Below are 19531 nucleotides of genomic sequence, written 5' to 3' on the forward strand. Positions count from 1 at the left end.
CTTTCATTTATGCACCCTTTCCTTGCCTCTTCCCAGTGACAGCAACGTGAGCTGTCACTAGGGAGTCTCTCAGTAGTAGCCTATTAGTAGTCACAGAATAGAGTTCTGCTTCTACCTGGAGACCTACTTGTAAACATTTAACGAAGGGAGGTTAACTTCCGTTATTCCTCCATATTTGTTAGCTCTTCCTTCGCTCGGGGAGCTGAGACTTTCTCAAGAGAATCTTTTGGCATCTCAAACAAGTTGCATTTGCGGTTAACATGATATCAGAAGCCTGACTCACGAAAATGGTGCTTAGAGACGGAAAAGATGTGTCAGTGTCAAGCCAGCTGTTCCCAGAACAGAATCTCCACTTTACGTGCCGTCTGCTCAGTGAGCTGAGATGACAAGGACCCCTTTTTACAGAAGGTGTCTCCTCTGTGTTTGTGCGTGCATGTGCCTGTCTGCGTGTATTTTCTTACTTGCTCAAATCACCAGTATTCTAAATCTGGAAGTTTAGAAATAGGACATCAAGAGAGACTGAAATAGGATGTAGCTTGTCTCCCTGATACACCACCACAGCCTTCGAACTTCACTTCTACGAGAAAGAGTCGAATGAACAAGTCTGGCACTTCAAATATGATCCTTCTCTTTCTTCTTGTAAATGAATTTTCTTAGCAGTAATCACACTACACTTGAAATTTAGCTTGCGTCTCCGGCTGCCTGGGTTGCGTCCAGGGGTTTTAAACCGTCCACGCTGAATGCTTCCACAGATGAAGGAGTAATGGTGGGACCTAAGAAAACCGTGAGGAGAGGGAAATCTGCTGGAGGAAAACAGGATGGTTAAGGATATGGAAGAAGGAAACAAGAAATGCAGAGTAGTCCTTCCGGGCAGAAGAGAGAAGGACCTGCCTGGCAGGAGCAGTGTGTGAGGGGTGGGGGTCGGGACCCCGTACTGAGCAACCAGATTGCCGAATGTCAATCCAGACCCCCCAGTTGCTACCTCTGTGACTCTGGGGACACTTCTCAACCTCCCTTTGCCTCGGGTCTCTCCTCGGCAAATGAGGCCCGTCGTGGTGCCTACCTGATGGGTTAATACATTTCATTAGAACAGCTCTGGGACGAACCATTCGGTGAGTTATCGGCCATGAATAATTATCACCGGAAGTGCTTAGGTCTGCACTATCCGGTGTGAGCCGTGGGCCGTGTGTAGCTGTTAGAGCTTGAAGCGTGGCTAGAATGGAGTCAGCTGTGCTGGTCAGTGTGAAAAACACACAGAATTCTAAAGAGTATGAAAAAATATGTGTTAAATATTAATAAGTTTTATAGTATGTACACATTGAAATGATAATGTTTTGGATGTACTGGGTTGAATCAGTTATATTAGTAGGATTAATTAATGACATGCATGGCTTGCTTATATTTCTGTTGGACAGCGCTGGCCTAGATGCTGCCTACAACAAAGAAAACCAAATCCTAGATCTTATCAGTGGGGGGGAGGTGCTTGGAGTTAGGTGTCTGGCTTCAGAGGCATAAAAGGCAAAGCTGTCCTGGCAGAACTGAAAGAAGAATTTCATTATATAGCCTTCCACTTGCCCCTCTTGACCAGGGTGACAGGCACTATGAAGTGATATATTTTTTTTATGAGTCCTATAAATATTGTATGAGCAGTACAATCGTGGCATTTATGTGGTCGTAAAAAAAGTTCAAATGTTTTCAGTGGAAACATATAAATATATTCTACAGCTTTTCCAACTGTTTTCTTTTTTAACCCTGTGAGCATGAAACTGTGGCCGCGTGGCCTGGGCATCTGTCCATGTCCCCGAGGCCCCCCCAAATCCAAGCTCCGTAGACGTAAACTTGATGTTTAATGAATGCAAGCATTCTTAATATTTATGCTTTCTATTTTATGTGGTTTGGAAAATGCATTTGCTTTCAAAAGCAACTACAAAAGAAAGCACACAATGGAAGGAAGCTCTTGCAGAGCTGGGTCTGGTTGTCCCAGGTCTTGCTGTCCTTGCTGAGAGGAGGTGGGTGACCTGCCCTCAGACACAGGTCTCCTGGGTCCCCTGGGGAGGCACCGGGCGGGACAGCTCAGACAGAGATGTTTTGAAGAGATTTGGTTCTAGCTTTGACTGAGCTTGCTTAGACTTTATTCACCCTTCTCTTGCAGTTAAATACGAGGAGTTGTACTGCTTTTCATTCAACCCCAAGCTGGATAAAGAAGAGAGAGAACAGGGCTGGACGCTGATCGACCTCAGCGAAGAGTACAGGCGCATGGGCCTCCCTAACGACCACTGGCAGCTCAGCGACGTCAATAGAGACTACCACGTAAGTGGAGGGTTTGGCGACCAAGCCAGACCCTCAATCCGGATGCATTCCCGATTTCACACAGCTTAGCATGACCCCTGTTTGACTTCCTTTAGCTCTTCATAGACACGTCTCTGTGGGTTTCTAAGTCTTTCTAGGTCATTGCTGGCCATATTTCCTGCCTGCTCCTAGAATCAGAAAGTTTGATCACGAGGACTTTGGAGACCAACCCCTCCATACTCTTCCTCTCATGGCCGAGGACACGGCAACCCAGACGGGCCCCGTGGACGACCGCATGGCCGAGCCCTTGGGCGGGAGAGCTGGCGAGCTGGCCAGAGACGCTTCTCCCATCAAGTCCTTTTATAGCCCAGTGAGTGATTAGTGGGGAAGTCACAGAGACGCTGATGGCAGTTTGGCACCAGCTCCGCTCTGGACTCCCTGAACTCTTGATTGGTACACAAGGTCACCGAGAGGCTTCCCTGGAGAAACGCGGAGAAATGTGTCTGCGCTGGCAGGAAGGAATGCGGGGAGGAAGGGGAGCGGCAGCCTTCGTCCCCTGTGCTCCCCAACCAGGGGCTGGCACCTCAGGGTCGGTTTCCCCGTTCACTTTGAAAACATTTTAAACAATAGAAAGTCATGTCAGAGCATGGCAGAGAATTGACCAGAGACAGAAAAAGGAGAACACACCCACCAGCCCATTGCCCTAACATTCTTCGGTGAAGTTTTAAATTTTTCCATCCGATTATTTTTTCTCGTCTACATAGTCTGATAACTTTTCTTATATACGTAATATATTTCATTGTTTACAATTGGAAAGCGTAGAGGAAAAGGAACCATTCAAATATATATACCAAAAATAGCTACATATGTCTGTGTCTTTCTTTCTTCACATAGCATATTGTATTTTTCTGCCAATAAGTATATTTACATTGTTTAAAACGTTATATAATATTATATCATGTGACTGTATCATAGTCGGTTGACCTATTTCCAATTTTTAGACATTTAGATTATTATCATTTATTATTATTCTAAATAACATAGAAAGAACATTCTGGTAACTATACCTTTTTCACATTAAAAAAAAAATCATAGTTTTTAAAAGAAATCTTCCTGTAGGTGGAATTTCTAGGTCAAAAGGTTTAAACAACTTTTGGACATAATGTAAAAGAACTGCAGAAAGTTTTTACCAGTTTATATAAATTCTCAGCAGATGTGTGTGAGAATGCTTAATTCTTGGTACTCTCACCAGTAGAGAGTTTATTTCTTAAAAATCTTTTGAAAGCTTGATAGTGAGACAGGTGATTTCTCATTTTATTTTAATATACATGCTTTGATTTCTTGATTTGTAGCTTTATATGTCCTGATTGACCATTTATGTTTTATTTCTTGTATTGACCTTGTCTGGTCCCAAATTTTAAATTCTGATTATTATTTTTTCATCTAAGCATAAGGATTTTCTATATTGCTACACAGTGTATCTACCCGTCCATTAAATGACCATATAATATTTTATTAAATGAATGAACCATAATATACTTAAGTATTTCCAATTATTAAACACTTAGATTACTAACTTTTATAAGCATGTTAATTGATTAACTGATCATAGAGTTAAATTTGAAAACATGCCACACTGACTGGTATGCAATGGGCCTCAGTCTGGTTTTACATGCATCACCTTCATCCCTGGCCAGTCTGAGCTTGTGTTTATTGACTGACTCTCTGTGAATGGCCTCTTCATCATTTTGATCATTTTTTTCTATAAGGTTGTCTCTTTCTTATTGATTTGTAGAAATTCTTTATATATGCTAGATAATAATCTGTTATCATGGATAGCTTTTGCAAATATCTCCTCTCAGAAGATATTTCTGTCCTATTCCCAGGGTATCTTTTGATCCTCAGAAATTTCAAGTTGCCAGCCTTTCATATTTGGTTCATGTTTTACTATATTGTTTTTAATTTTTTTCTGCTAATGATACAATTGGAAACTGTATAATTTCCATAATTACATTTTTTTCATTATGGTTGTTATAGCTTTGTAATAAATCTTGATATCCTATAGTCAGGCTTTTTATATTATTCTTGTGAATATCTTAAATTTATAGATTAGTTGGAATAGAATGGATGCTTTCATGATACTGAGTTTTCTTCATAATTGCCCTTAAATCTAACAACCATAACCTTATGCCAGAAGCAGACATTTGTGGCCTTTATGTCTCAATCATAAAGTATCTGGCTAATATAACCAGATAGCTGGTTCTTACACTAAAGCCAACCTCTGCAGTGAATTTTTAGCCTTGAAATGAAAAGAAGGAAAACCCAAGGTTAGCAAAGAAAATTGGAATTGAATACCCCCCCCCTTTTTCTTAAATATGACGCACCCTTGGGTAAGGTAGAAAATTTTGTGGAATAATATTTTCTTGGGAACGCAGGTTCTTCCTATTTTCAAGGAGATTTTTTTCTTCTAGAATTAGCACCCAAACATGACTCATATTTAGTCACTTAAGTCTGACACTATAGAGACTGCAAAACATGAGTTACTTAGCACTTCTTTTCAAAAGTGACACACAGCAAACCAAAAGTAACAACACACAGAGTGTATTGAAACAGAAAAGGTGAAAACCCAGGGAATTTTCTGATTTTACCAATATCATTGAAAGAGGGGAAAAGACAATATACCCTTATTTTTTTTTTACCAATTTAGAAATTACATTAAAAAGTTGGTTCTTTCCAAAGTTTTGACTAATACTCCAGTGAGATGGTTATGCCCTCATCCATGACTGTGGCTTTTAATCTCACGGTTGAGAAAATATTTGCTTTTTCCTTCCTTCTTTTACAAGAGTTCTTTCTTTCTTCTTACATTTTCTCTGAGGAAAGTGGAGCTAGTAGTCTCTGATGGAGAAGAAGCTATTTCCCATGGTGGAAATGACACTATACATTGTATACAAAACAGGTTCCAGACCCCAGTTCTGCCATTCTAATCATGTGGTCTTGGGCAGGTTAATTATTATTGTCATCGTCATCTCTATCATCATTACTGTTGTCCTTATTGATGACACTGTGAATGGTAGTCTAGATATTCTTTTATACCCAACTCTTGAAATTGTCCTTATTTAAATAATGGATACTCATTACTAGGCTAAAATTTTAATCTATTTCTCTTGGAATAAAATTTAAAGTTTAATTCAAACCAGGAATGAAAAGAACAGACTTGTTTATTTTAGTTCTTTATAGCTATGGTTTATGTGTTATGTATTATTTTATTTACATATAAATTATTTTATGCTGTTCCTTCTTTTTTTCTTCTCCCCATTCCATCATTAGGTCCTTGAAATAAGTTTTAGTTCTTACATGTTGAAGAAGAAAGTAATCTATGTCATTATACCTCAGTTCCTGACAACCATCTCTCACCTCAAAGTGCTTCCTTGAGTGACTGGTCCTCAGTAAATACAGAGACCTGGTTACGATGCCTTGGATGGCATCTCAGGGGGTCTTACCTTGCAATGGAAAAGTATACCTACTGGAAGGATATAACCAAGCCAACAAAAGTCAGGCCTTGATGTCAACAACTCTTTTGTATTTATTACTGTCCTAGCACCTAGCGCAATGCCTGGCCCATGGTAAATACTCAGTAAAACTTGTTTGGGGAGTGAAAGAATTACCAAAAAACCATTTCTCTTGGCAAGGCCAACCAAGACATGGCAGGCACTCCAGGATGGCCAATCCATTTAGTGGAGGACAAAGAAAATTGATTCCTTCTTACTAAAAAAATTTCTGCAGAAAGCATTTTAACTTAATTCCTTTTCATTGGTTAAGGCAGGCAGTATAAAGAGAATCAAAAGAAAAGCATTTTCCACTCTCCTGACCTTCTCATATGATCTGCTAATCTTTGTGTGTGATTTTGCAAACCAGACAGAATGTTGGGAGCTGCGCTGAGTAGTTTCAGAACTTGGTGGCGTAGACTGGACTGCACTGAGCCGGGTCCATTGTCAGCACTGGGACTCGAACTGTGTGAGCTTACTGCAGAAATGAGAGTAGCCCATGCTCACCAGTCTTGCTGTTTCAATTTCTACATGGAAGTGCTGTCTACTTCCATGAAAGCGGATCAATTATTTTTTTCCAGCTGGGTTAGAAGTTGCATCTTGGAACCCGCGCTAACCGTCACCATGAGTTGGACTTTTTCCCAAAGGTGCTTTAGCTTCAGTTAGCGGTTCCCATCCACGGGCTTATCAAAATGCCTGTATTCAAGCTCTGACCCATGGAGTCCTTCCCCCTGGACCCAGTGCTCTGGGGAAGGCTGGAGCCCCTGTAACTGGCTTTGTTATGTTCCTGGAGCGGAGACTAGAAGCTTGCGCATGTGTGACCACGGTTGTCTGGGCTCGGTTGTTGAGCTCTTGGTCCTGGCATCTGCCAGCCACAAAGGACAGGAGAGTCTTCCTCTCCTTGTGAAGAGAGAGGACCCTGAGTGGCTAGACAACAGTCAGGCTCCTGAGCAGGCTGGAGCTGAGAGTACCAAGGAGCGTGAGCTCTGGTGTCCCCCATCTCTCTTGGTGCTGTTCCAGGTATGGTACTCACAAGGGGCATGACCTGGGCCGGGATGGGCATCTTTTGGCCTTGGGCGCTTGGGGGAGGACCTGGCAGGAGCTCCAGAGTTCCTGATTCAGCTCTTGCTACTCAGAAAGACTGTATGTAATAAGGATATGGAGGCATCTCACCCTTTACTTCTTTATTCTTATTTCATTTAACCATAAATAACTTTGCAATTCCTTAGTGTTGTTATAAGGAGGAAAGTAGGTAATCCTCAGTTTACTGAAAACCAACCAATTTGCTTTTAAAAACTGTTATTTTAAGAAAATGTTATTAATCTGATGCAGTGACTACATGTCTCTTGAACCTCAGACAAGCAGGTGTGGTCTGTGTAGTAATGTCCCCGCTGACTGGCTTACGGGAGGCCCAGACACCAGATGTGCATGGGGACAGGAGCGTGGTGTCCTGTGGCAGAGATTCCAGGAAAAGTTCTCTGGGTCTAAGTGGGCTGGGCCGTCTGTCTTGGAACGGGATTTTCCTCCAGAGCGTCATTGCCAGAGCGCACGTTGAAGTCTGGTAGTCTTCCCTGAAATGTCTTTGACAGAAGGCTGAAGTCACACTTGGGGCCTTTTTTTCTCCTGCTGGTTGTGGTTCGTTCGCCGAGCTGGTAACAAAGGCAGTGCAGGCAGGCAAGGGAAGGCATCGTCATGGAACACATATGAGCTTTGCAGGCTTGGATCTCACTTATGGTTGGTTTTTATGACTTTCAGTTCCATCTTTCCAGAGTGAAAGGTTGGGGTGGGGGTGACAATGGACAGAGGACGTGGAGGTAAAGCATTTCCACTGTTGCTATACTTGCTTGTGAAAACACCCAAGAAGATGCTTGACTTATAGTTGTTTTAGCAAAGCCCAGGGAGGGAACTGCCATCTAACCCAGGGGTAGTAAACCTCTTTATACCTACCACCCACTTTTGTATCTCTGTTAGTAGTAACATTTTCTAACCACCCACCGGTTCCACAGTAATGGTGCTTTATAAAGTAGGGAAGTAACTTTACTTTATAAAATTTATAAAGCAGAGCTACAGCAAGTTAAAGCATATAATAATAATTTCTTACCAAGTACTTTATGTTGGATTTTCGCTAAGTTTGGCAGAATAAATCTTTATAAAACAACTTACTATAGTTAAATCTTTTTATTTATACTTTGGCTGCTCCGCTACCGCCCACCATGAAAGCTGGAACACCCACTAGTGGGTGGTAGAAACCAGGTTGACTACCACTGATCTAAACCATCTTCACATCGCGAAAAGGTTGATTGCTGATGTCAAAGCAAAATGTGTGTCCAGTAACATCATCTGCTTGTTAGTGTTGTCACCACTCACGCTTTGATCAGACCTAATGATTTATGAAGCCCTTTGTCATGGGTGTTTCCTGATTTGATCCTTAAACCAACTCTGTGGGATGGTGTTTCTGTTTTGTATCAGTTTTAGAGATCTGAAAACCAAAACACTCAGTGTAGTTGGACTTCCTGAAGAAGGGCATGAAGTTGGCAGGTCAGAACCAGGTTCTAAACTGCCGATTTCCGACTAAATTGCAAGATCATTTGAAGGTGCCAGTTTCCACTGCGGGAACCCCTGCCAGGGGTGCACAGAGAGAGCAAATCGTTTTTTCACTGCTTGTAAAATCGACACATAGGAAACAAAAATAAAGCTGCTTGATTGTCCGGTAGGAAGTCAGATTTGGAAATTCTCCCTGAGTTTCCAGCTCAGGGTGGGGGAGGCTTCCTGAAGGAGGTGGAATGGGGTTGGCGCATGAAGAACGGATGAGATTTGGGAAGGCTGAGGGAGGAGCAACCCGGGAGGGCGCAGAGGCAGGAGTGCACACAGTGGGTCCCGGGAGGGCGCAGAGGCAGGAGTGCACACAGTGGGTCCCGGGAGGGCGCAGAGGCAGGAGTGCACACAGTGGGTCCCGGGAGGGCTCAGAGGCAGGAGTGCACACAGTGGGTCCCGGGAGGAGAGGTGACCTGGGACTTCACTATGGGGCTTGCACTTTAGTAAGCTGTCTCCCAAAGCCAGGCTCTCTTCCTGTCAAAACAGACAGCTCAAGTGTTCTCAGCTGCCAGGAAGCAGAATTGGGATCTGTCCCTTTTGGTGAAAGAACTGCTCATTTGTCACTGTCTCGCCTCCCACGAAGAACACTTAGAAGGGGCGGGGCACAAGGCAGGATGCTGAGGAGGGCGCCGCTGTCCTTCGCTCTGATGTCCTAGGACCAGCAGCCCTTTCCTTTCTCTGTCTGGGTTTCCTCCAAACAGCCTCCCCTGTGGCTTGGTTAAGAAAACCTGAACACACCACCCATGAGTCTGGTGAACGGAATGTCTTGTGGCGGTTTACAAAGCATGACTAAACGGCCTAAAAATCCTCTTGTGTTTTCTGTGACAGGTTTGTGATTCGTACCCCACCGAACTGTACGTCCCCCGGTCGGCCACGGCGCATATCATAGTGGGCAGTTCCAAGTTCCGGAGCAGACGGCGGTTTCCTGCCCTTTCCTACTACTGCAGAGATAACCACGTAAGCCCCGGGGCATGCTTTTGTTCTGCGCCTGGCTCGGCTTGCTTTATCATCGGCAGGCGTTCCCTGCGGCCTTCTGCTGTGCCTGTGTTTGAATTCTTAGAGGCGTGCTGATATTGCCGGGTGTGGTAGGACTGACACAGCCGTGCCTGAACCCTCAGCTCGTGTAGAAGTTGGCCTTCCATGTTGCCTCGACAATGAAGTAATGGGACAAGGTCGGAAGACGGCTAACCTCTATTCTCCATGTGAGCGCTGGGAGGCGCTGTGCTCGTTCAGACAGACCCGTTGCAGTGCCTGTCTTTGAAAAGCCCTCCAACTCTATGGCACCGTCATCTTTTTTTTTAATGGCACATTTTGGGAGTGTCTTCCGCATAAGAAATCTTTGTTTATGGAGAGTGGGTTTATTTGTTTAATATTAGTTGTAAATGCTAGAAATTAGGTTTGTCTGCTACCGACAGAACCAAATAATGGCGGCTTAAATGGCAGAGAACTTTTTCTCACATAAAACTTCCAGGTGGGCAGTCTCAACCTGGTGTCCCAGCTGTCATCACTCACCTGGCAGGGACCCAAGCCCCTTGCACCCGAGTCTCCGCCATGCTAGGGTTTGGGCTTCTGCAGGTGGAGTAAGAAATGACTTCCATACTCACCGTCACCGCCTCACGGCCTTTTGGGGAAGGTATACTTTTTACTCTTTTTTTTTACAGAGAATCAGAGAGAGAGATAGACAGACAGGAAGGGAGAGGGATGAGAATCATCAGTTCTTTGCTGTGGCACTTTAGTTGTTCATTGATTGCTTTCTCATATGTGCCTTGACCGTGAGGCTACAGCAGACCAAGTGACCCCTTGGTCAAGCCAGGGACTTTGGGTCTAAGCTGGTGAGCTTTGCTCAAACCAGATGAGCCCGTGCTCAAGCGCTCAAGCTGGCGACCTCAGGGTCTCAAACCTGGGTCCTCCGCATCCCAGTCCGACGCTCTATCCACTGTGCCACCGCGTGGTCAGGCAAACTTTTAGGGAAGGTTTTGAAACGGTCACGTGACACGTTGTTCACATCTACTGGTCAGACCTGCCCAGGACAGGTGAGAACATACAGTCTTACAGGTAACCATGCGAACAACTAAAAATTGTGGTTCCACTTCTGTCGAGGAGAAGAAAGCATATTTGGGAAACAAGCGTGGTCTTTGCCACCCACTTCAGAAGCTATTTGACTTGAGCCAGGTGCAAAAGTTTGGTTTTCCAGCTAGATAATGTAGCTTTGGATTCAAAGCCAAGTGTGGCTTGAACAGTGGCAGCAGGAGTGTGTGTGTGCACGTGTGAGTGTGTAGGACACGCATGCAGCAATGGGCTGGAAGCTGGGTAGGGTCTGCGTCAGATTCTGATGGGAGGCTCTGTGTTGCAAATATCCATTTAGTTGTATAAGTTCTGTTAGCTGAAAGGCTATACATTGCCTTATTTTTTGTTATATTACTGCTCCGAAATGGGATCTAAAGAAGGCAAGTATTTTATTAACGTTTGTATTATTTGACTCCAAATATAGTTCAACCTACACAGAATTGGAGCAGTGGTGATAGACAAGGGGAGATGTGAGTCTCCTTTTAAACAATGATGGAATGAATAGGGAATTTTATGGTATTGTACTTGAAATTAGGATGCCAGCAGCATTTAGCTTTTTTGTAGCATCTGTTAATAAAAAAGTAAGGGGGGGGGCCTTTTTCACTCTTTTATTGTGCAGAGGTGGGGATGCTCTGGGTATTTAAAAAGTGAGCATAGCACCTGTCCTTTTTTATTTCTGTTTTGAAATTCTTGAGAAAGTGTGTGTGTGTGTGTGTGTGTGTGTGTGTGTGTGTGTGCTGTAATGAGCAAGTGCATAATGTCTCCAAATAGGACCTGATGGTTAGCAGTTAGACCAGAGTTCAGCTCTTCCACCTGCCACCTCACACCCTCATTGCTCCTTGGACGCCTTCCTGGGCTTTTCTTGGCTATCCAGACCTGAGAACAAACTCATATGGCAATCAGGTCTAGTTTAAAATAACTGATTTCCTTTATTTACAAAGTTAAAAGCTGACAGCACTTCAAGTTTCAGCTCTTCTGACGAGGCACAAAATAGAGGCGTGTGTCTAAGTGTTGCTAAATGATCTGAGTATCCCAGGAAAACACTGAATGTGCACACATGTCCACCGTCCTATGCCTTCTATACTACGGGTAAAATAATGGTTAGGTTCGTGTTTTATAAAAATATTAAGTTTTACTCTCAAGGGTAATCGTGTAAATGCTTCTGCTGTGATTAGGGATTTTTATAAAGGGAAATATTACTATTGGAGGTGGATTTCTGTGGTTAAATGGAAGAGACGTGAAGTAGCAAAGCAGTGTTTTGTAAACCCATTCATAAACCAGGCCGTCTTCCTTGAAAAGTAAACACAAATTACATAAATTTGCTGACTTTTCTCTCTTCCGTTTTGTGATTTGTGACATTTGAGTATGCACTCCTACTCCAGACAGAACTGATGCTTATGAAAAAGAATAGCACCTATTTTTTAGTTAAAATACTGTTCCTTATGTGTCTCCCTGTTATCAGTGGAACACGTGAGATATCGAGGGTAAAATGACCGATTAGCATTGGGTAGTGGGAATTGGCAATTAGGTTAAGAGAAGCCTGACCCCATGGCATTTTGTGAAACGGAAGTCCTCTTGCAGGTCCTTTGATACAAATGCCCCTGCTGACGGTACACAATTCTCTTTAGATCAGTTTTTATCATACGTAGTATTTTAATCACTTCTGTTCACATATTGGTGAGGCTTAGAATCCTGCCCTAATGTTATTGGAATGGCTGAACACATGACACCTGACACTGGACAGTTTATTAGATACATATCCTCACTGCCTCACTGGGCCTGCACTCAGGAACAGAGTGAGATCCACAGGGATTGTGAGAGGCAAAGTTTGTAATCAAGAGGGTGAGGTGACCCCTGTTCCCTCAGGAATTGGCTCATCTGAGTAATTCCATGGGCTGGCAGGGAACCAAAACCCTCTCCTGGGGGTGAGTGGGAACTGTGCCTGGTCTATTGGGAGAGGAAACTTTATCCCTGGGAGCAGGGTGTGTTGCTGGGGAACTTGCTGTTAGGCCTTTGAGGACCTCCTAATTTTACCAGATGTCAAGGCAGCTCATAATACTAATTTTAGGACTTAAACCACACATAGGTTATGTCAAGCTATCTAGATCTCTTCTTGGATATCACTATTAACGGCTTTGTAGAGCATGGTTAGAAACATACAAATGTCATTTGTGTTCGGAAGCCTGTGCATGTTTATTTACAAGCCACTGGAATTACTGTATCCTTTGTTCTTTCTTGTTAAGTATTTAGTTATTTTTAACAAAGCAGTTTTGCTTTAAATTGTTTAACAGCATGGTCTCCCAAAATCACAGGACAAATCCCTGGGAAACCAAACCCTAGGAAGATTTCCAAAGAGGCAATTTCACTAAAATAAAATACAAACAGTACAGTAAATTATTGAAATTTACTTTGTATTAGGTACAGTTCTAGGAGTTTTATGTACCTCACCACATCCTACAGTTGTGGTATTATTATCCCCATATTATGGATGAGAAAACCAAGGTTTGAGAATAGTAGGTAACTTAACCAAGGTCCTATAACAAGTGAGGGCAAATCTTAGAAATAAAAACCAGATCTTGAATGCTGCATCTTAATTCTGTATCACGAGCCTTCTGACTTACTTCTGTTCATGGGGCTATATTACTGTGATTAGCAATCCAGAATCAGAAAATATTTTCCCTGGACTCATTTCCCGGCTCCCTCAATTACTAGCTGTGTGACCTTACCCATGTTATGTCACCTCTCTGTGCCTTGGCTGCCTCATCTATTCCTGTTTATAGTAGATGGGGAGATTAAATAAAAATACAAAAAGTTTTTGTAGTAGTACCCACCACATATGTATTGATAGTAAACACTCAAAAAATGTTGGTATTTTAATTATTAGTAGCATTGTAAATGACAGGCTCTCCTGACAGTTTCCCATTGAGCTGTTTTACCTCTGCCCTCAGGTGACTGACACCGATGAGGAATGCTGCCAGGTAATGGTAATATTCTCTCAACAGTTGGACTGTGTGGGGTGCGTGCAGCGTGGACAGAAGCACTTTGAGACTGCTGACTGCTCTGTGCGAAATTGCTAACTATATGCTAGCAATCACTGAGTCAATGACGAATTTTCCTCGGAGCACCTATATAGATTGTTAAGAAAATGTGACTACAAAATAGTAAAATGTAGTCTGTTTAATATATCTGTTTTAATTATTGACCAGACTTCATAGTTTCTCCTCTGACTTAACCCTTCACTTAGCGCTATTTTTAGCCTGAAAGCAATCGGTAAATAGATGTTGTCAGTTACTGGCTTCATTTCCTAACTGGAGTCCTCCTATTGGTGAAGTGAGTTTAGGGTGGCATGCACTTTCTCGGACAAATTCTCACCATTTGAATGTGTTTTCTTCCCCATCTGACTCTTCTGATAGAATCGAAGAAACGGCCTAATGGCAGCTGTCCTTAACTCGTAATTCCTCAGCCTAGATACAGTATCTGATGAAGCCTGCGCAGAATTGCTCTCTCCGCGGTCAGAAAGCCCTCAGAACAGGGGCAGGCCCTGACCCCTGGCAGAGGAGAAGAAGCAGGCCCCAGACGGAGCACTGTGAGAGCCACGTGTGGGGGCCTGCCCTCTGTCCATTGGACGCAGCCCACCTTTTGTTTCCCTGCCCCCTTTGGCCCCTCCCCTCAGTTTACCGTTCTCCCGGCCCGCCCCCTGGCTCCTAGCTGGCTGTCCTCATCCATGATCAGACCCTCAGGTCCCTTTCTCCTCCACACGTGGTTGGACTTTGCTGTCAGAGAATTAAACAGGCCTAGAGCATCTGCTGGCCCTTCCCACCCTCCCTGCACCGCCCTCCTGAAATCTGCCCCTGGCTGCAGGCCCCGAGTTCCTGGGGCCACCTCAGCTGTCTGGGTCAGAGCGGTACCGAACCCTCAGACCACGGCCCAGTTACGTGTCTGGTCGTCCTACACTTCTCGGTCCTGTCACGAGGTCCTCAGCTGCAGGATGACATAGTGAGAAACACCCCCTCCTTCTCTGATCGGGATCGCAGAGCTCACCTATTCATGGGGAAGCCGAAACCCTAGCTCACTTGTCCTGGGTTGAACCCTAGGGACAGTTAAGCTGCGCTTGGACGCAGCCCGGGTGCCTTTTCCTGGAGAGAGTCCTGCGGTGCAGGCAGGCGCCCTGGACGGGCTCCGCGGGTGTCTCAGCTCACGTCCACCCTCCTTAGCTGCCCAGCACCAGGGGCTCCTCCTCCCCCACCCGCCACCCCTGCCCCGCCTCCCCTCCTGCACGCGGGGCTCACGCACTCAGGGCCTCTGCGCCAGTCGTGGAGTCGTTCCTATATTGTACTTGGTGATTGGAGTTTAACGTAAATATTAAAATAAAATCTAAATCCATAAAAGGTACTTGGCCACAAAAGTATGTGTTTTAGCTGCGAGGTTGTCTCTAATCCTCGCTTATTAATAACTCAGGAAGATGTTTATGCTATTGTATATATTGTCCAACAATGCAATATACACTGCTTTTAAGTTGTGGAATATGGAAGTTGCAGAGTAAAATGCAGCGTGATTCCAAAGAAACCCCTTGCCTCGGGCACACTTGGGCTGGCCGGGTTTGTGCCTGATGTCAGTCGGTGCCCACGCCACCAGCCCGGGCCGTTATCCCAGGGAAACGCCGTCCCTCATGTAGGATTAGAACACGTTTGGGGTATTTGTGATATTTGTAAATGAGCTAGTAAAAAGTGACAGAAAGCATTTAAAAATATTTTTTTATTAGTCTTGCCATTAGTAGCATCCTATAAATTTTAGGAGCAGAGGCATTTACTTGATGTTTCTACCTTCCCCAGGAAAATGAATCAACACCAATGGAAAGGAAAGTGGGTTATTTCAGTGGCTTTAAATGTTCTCCTTTGGGTCCTATAGAGACGTCCTTACACATTCTGATCTCCTACACGGAAGGCACTTGCACCGCCGGCCCTGTAGGGGGCGTGCATGAAGCGAGCGGCTCCCTGTGCAGCTAGCCTGGTGGGTCTCTGCAGGGTCTGGCTGTACCGTTGTCTGATGCTGCTGTTGCCATGGTTCCCCACCAGGCGTCCATCTGCCGGAGCAGCCAGCCCCTGTCCGGCTTCAGCGCCCGGTGCCTGGAGGACGAGCAGATGTTGCAGGCCATCAGGAAAGCCAATCCCGGGAGCGACTTCATTTACGTCGTTGACACTCGGCCTAAAGTAAGTGTCGCCCTTCCGGGTTGTGCTTGTGCAGCTCTGAATCCCGAGACGGGACCAAGGCAAAGCGACCTGGACTGCCACCACCCGCTCAGGTTGCTTCAGGGTCTCTGTCCTCTTGGCGCGGTCAGCGGTTGGTCACTCTGCAGGGCGGCCCAGGGTCCTGAGCTCCTGACATTTCCCCTGCTCCCAGCGTTGTGCTGGGTACATAGAGCATGCATCAAATATGTGTGGTTTAATTTTAGAGATTGCTCTCCTAAATATAACGAATTATGTTTTGGTTTGTTACTAAAATGACCTTTTCTCGGTGAAGGGATTAAGCAAAAAAAGAAGGAAAAGTGAAAAAGAAAAGAAAAGGAACTTCATAGACAGATAAACAGTATGGAGCTGACCAGAAGGGCAGGCGTGGGGGAGGCAGGATAAAGGGGGGTGGATGGTGACAGATGGAGGCTGGACTTGGGGTGGTGAACACACGATACAATGTACCGATGTATAGAATTGCAGGCCCGAAACCTATGTATTTTATAGGTTGAGTGTCACTCAATAATAGTAATTCAGAAATAAACTAAATAAACTTTTCTCTGATAATACAAAATATATGGCTAGATATTTCCAAGTGACTATTAAGCAACAAGAATGAGAAATGGAAAAATACGTACATAATGGAATCCCACTTATGTAATAATAATAACATTGTAAAGGTATCATCCCATGCATTGAAAATAAATTGAAGGTGTATATACTGAACTATTAGCAGTAGTTTTTCCTGTAGGGTGAGGGGAGGATTTTAGAAAACCTTTATTTTATAAACTATCATTTGAAAATATTTTTAATCATATTAAAGGTAAAAGAACACAAGGACCTTAAATGTTAAAGTTACCATATGAGTCAACAATTCCACTCCGAACTCAAGAGAAATGAAAACATGTGCACACAGGAACTTTTTTTTTTTCTTTTTCTGAAGCTGGAAACGGGGAGAGACAGTCAGACAGACTCCCGCATGCACCCAACCAGGATCCACCCGGCACGCCCACCAGGGGCGACGCTCTGTCCACCAGGGGGCAATGCTCTGCCCCTCCGGGGCGTCGCTCTGCCACGACCAGAGCCACTCTAGCGCCTGGGGCAGAGGCCAAGGAGTCATCCCCAGCGCCCAGGCCATCTTTGCTCCAATGGAGCCTTGGCTGCGGGAGGGGAAGAGAGAGACAGAGAGGAGGGGGGGGTGTGGAGAAGCAAATGGGCGCTTCTCCTATGTGCCCTGGCCGGGAATCGAACCCGGGTCCCCCACACGCCAGGCTGACGCTCTACCACTGAGCCAACCGGCCAGGGCCGCACACAGAAACTTATTCATGAATATGTATTCCTTATTAATAGCCCAAAAGTAGAATCAAATGTTTGTCAACTGAGAATGAATTCAGGGAATGTGGTGTATCCATCCAGTGGAATGTTCTTTGGCTCTGGAAAGGCAGAAGTACTGCTGCATGCTACAGAATGGGCAGACGCGGAAAATGTTACCTCGAGTGGAAGGAGCCAGCCACAGAGGACACATGCTGTGCGATTCCATTTACATAAAATGTTCAGAACAGACAAATATCTAGTGACAGAAGCTAGATTGGCGGCTGCCTAGGGCTAGGAGCACAGGAAGAAATGGGGGAGGTGACAGCTCAGGAGTAGAGTGTTTCTTTTGGAGGTGATTGAAATGTTCTAAAAATAAATTGTGATGGTTTCACAACTCTGTGAATAGACCAAACACCATTGAGTTGTACACTAAATGGATATATTTTATGTCATGTGAATTATATGTCAACAAAACTATTTTAAAAAAGAACAAAAGTATGTAAGAAATATCGTAACAGGATAGAGGAAATCTGATCAGTAGCCTATCATTTGAAAGTATACACTGATGTTAAGAATAGGTCTTTGTAGCCTGACTGGTGGTGGCACAGTGGATAGAGCATCAACCTGGGATGCTGAGACCCCAGGTTTGAAATCCTGAGGTGGTTGGCTTGAGCATGGGCTCATCCAGCTTGAGTGTGGGATCTTAGACATGACCCCATGGTCACTGGCTTGAGCCCAAAGTGGCTGGCTTGAGAAGGGGTCACTGGCTTGGCTGGAGCCCTTTGGTCAAGGCACATATGAGAAGCAATCAGTGAACAACTAAGGTGCCACAACTACAAGTTGATGCCTCTTATCTCTCTCTCTTTCTCTCATGCACATATGTGCTTAAACAAACAAAAAAAAGAGCCTGACCAGGCGGTGGCGCAGTGGATGGAGTATCTGACTGGGACGCAGAGGACTCAGGTTTGAGACCCCAAGGTCGCCAGCTTGAGCGCGGGCTCATCTGGTTTGGGCAAGGCTCACCGGCTTGAGCCCAAGGTCACTGGCTCGAGCAAGGGGTCACTCGGTCTGCTGTAGCCCCTGGTCGAGGCACATATGAGAAAGCAATCAATGAACAACTAAGGAGCCGCAATGAAGAATTATTGATGTTTCTCATCTCTCTCCTTTAGTTGTCTGTCTGTCCCTCTCTCGTCTCTGCCACACACACACACAAAAAAAAAAGAAAAAAAAGAAAAAAAATGAATAGGCCATTATAGACATCGCCTGTGCTCATGGGTGATATGGGAAATTATGAGAACTGGACAGTGTCCATTGTGTGGACACTCAGATCCTGACAATTTTTCACTGCTTCCCTGGGTGTCATTTCATCAAGTGTTGTGCTTCATGGTATTGATTTCTTAATTTGATGTTTTCCTAGTGTTAGATCAGTACCTTTCTCATACCCTTGACCTCAGAACTGGTCACTCCGCTTCTGGTGGGAGTGCGGCTGTGGGTAGGTGCGGGTGGAGCAGTGAGGAGGCTCAGTAATGAAACAGATGTTACAGCTGGCCCACATCCTCGCAGATGGTACGGAGAGGATTCCTTCCTTTCAGATAAATTCTCAAAGCACTGCCTGTGGGAGCGAGCTCCAGGCCGGGAGAACAGGTTCTCTACTTGAAGACTAGCACCTAAGGGTGCCCGAATCCCTGACTTTTTTTTATTTTTTCATTTTTTTGAAGTTGGAAACGAAGAGGCAATCAGACTCCTGCATGCACCTGACCAGGATCCACCCGGCACGCACACCAGGGGGCGATGCTCTGCCCATCTAGGGCATCGCTCTGTTGCAACCAGAGCCATTCTAGCGCCTGAGGCAGAGGCCATGGAGCCATCCTCAGCACCCGGGCCAACTTTGCTCCAATGGAGCCTTGGCTGCGGGAGGGGAAGAGAGAGACAGAGAGGAAGGAGAGGGGGAGGGGTGGAGAAGCAGATGGGCGCTTCTCCTGTGTGCCCTGGCCGGGAATCGAACCCGGGACTCCTGCACGCCAGGCCAACACTCTACCACTGAGCCAACCGGCCAGGGCCATCCCTGACTTTTATTGTGTGCTTTCCTCTGGCTCAGTTTGCTCAAACCCCTTCCTTCCTTCTCACCTTGACTGCTCCTCGTCCTCTCCGTTGTCCCTGCTGTGAATGCAGAGTGCGGCTGCTCTCATTCCCTGATGGTCAGAAAGGACTTCGCGGGTGCCTGCCCCTTAGACGTGTAGACTGAAGACAAGGCAGGACAGTGAAGGACAGACGGGGCTCTGCTGAGTTGGGACGCCTTTCTCCTAGCCTGTATTCCCAGACTGAAATCAAGGCAAACATTCACCTACTGATTTAAGGGCCAGTGGCCAAGTGTATAGTATGTTCTGTAAACCTTCTGGGAAATGCTGCAGCTGTTGAGCCAGGCATATGCCAGATTTAAAATAAATTAATCCAAAGGATTTGATTGGAAGGGTATATTTAGCACTAAGTGTG

General features: G+C 45.0%; 1 protein-coding gene across 2 annotated transcripts in view; it reads left to right on the plus strand.

The window, feature by feature from the left end:
- The window catches only part of MTMR7 (myotubularin related protein 7), a 96594-nt gene that overhangs the window by 31870 nt on the left and 45193 nt on the right, over positions 1-19531 (plus strand). For both annotated transcript variants that reach the window (XM_066380234.1, XM_066380235.1), the window contains 3 exons: positions 2153-2310; positions 9258-9386; positions 15572-15706. In XM_066380234.1, coding sequence (XP_066236331.1) covers positions 2153-2310; positions 9258-9386; positions 15572-15706 — 422 coding nt within the window. The remainder of the gene's footprint in view (positions 1-2152; positions 2311-9257; positions 9387-15571; positions 15707-19531) is intronic.

Source organism: Saccopteryx leptura, chromosome 4 (genome assembly GCF_036850995.1).
Source record: "Saccopteryx leptura isolate mSacLep1 chromosome 4, mSacLep1_pri_phased_curated, whole genome shotgun sequence".
Taxonomy (NCBI): Eukaryota; Metazoa; Chordata; class Mammalia; order Chiroptera; family Emballonuridae; genus Saccopteryx; species Saccopteryx leptura.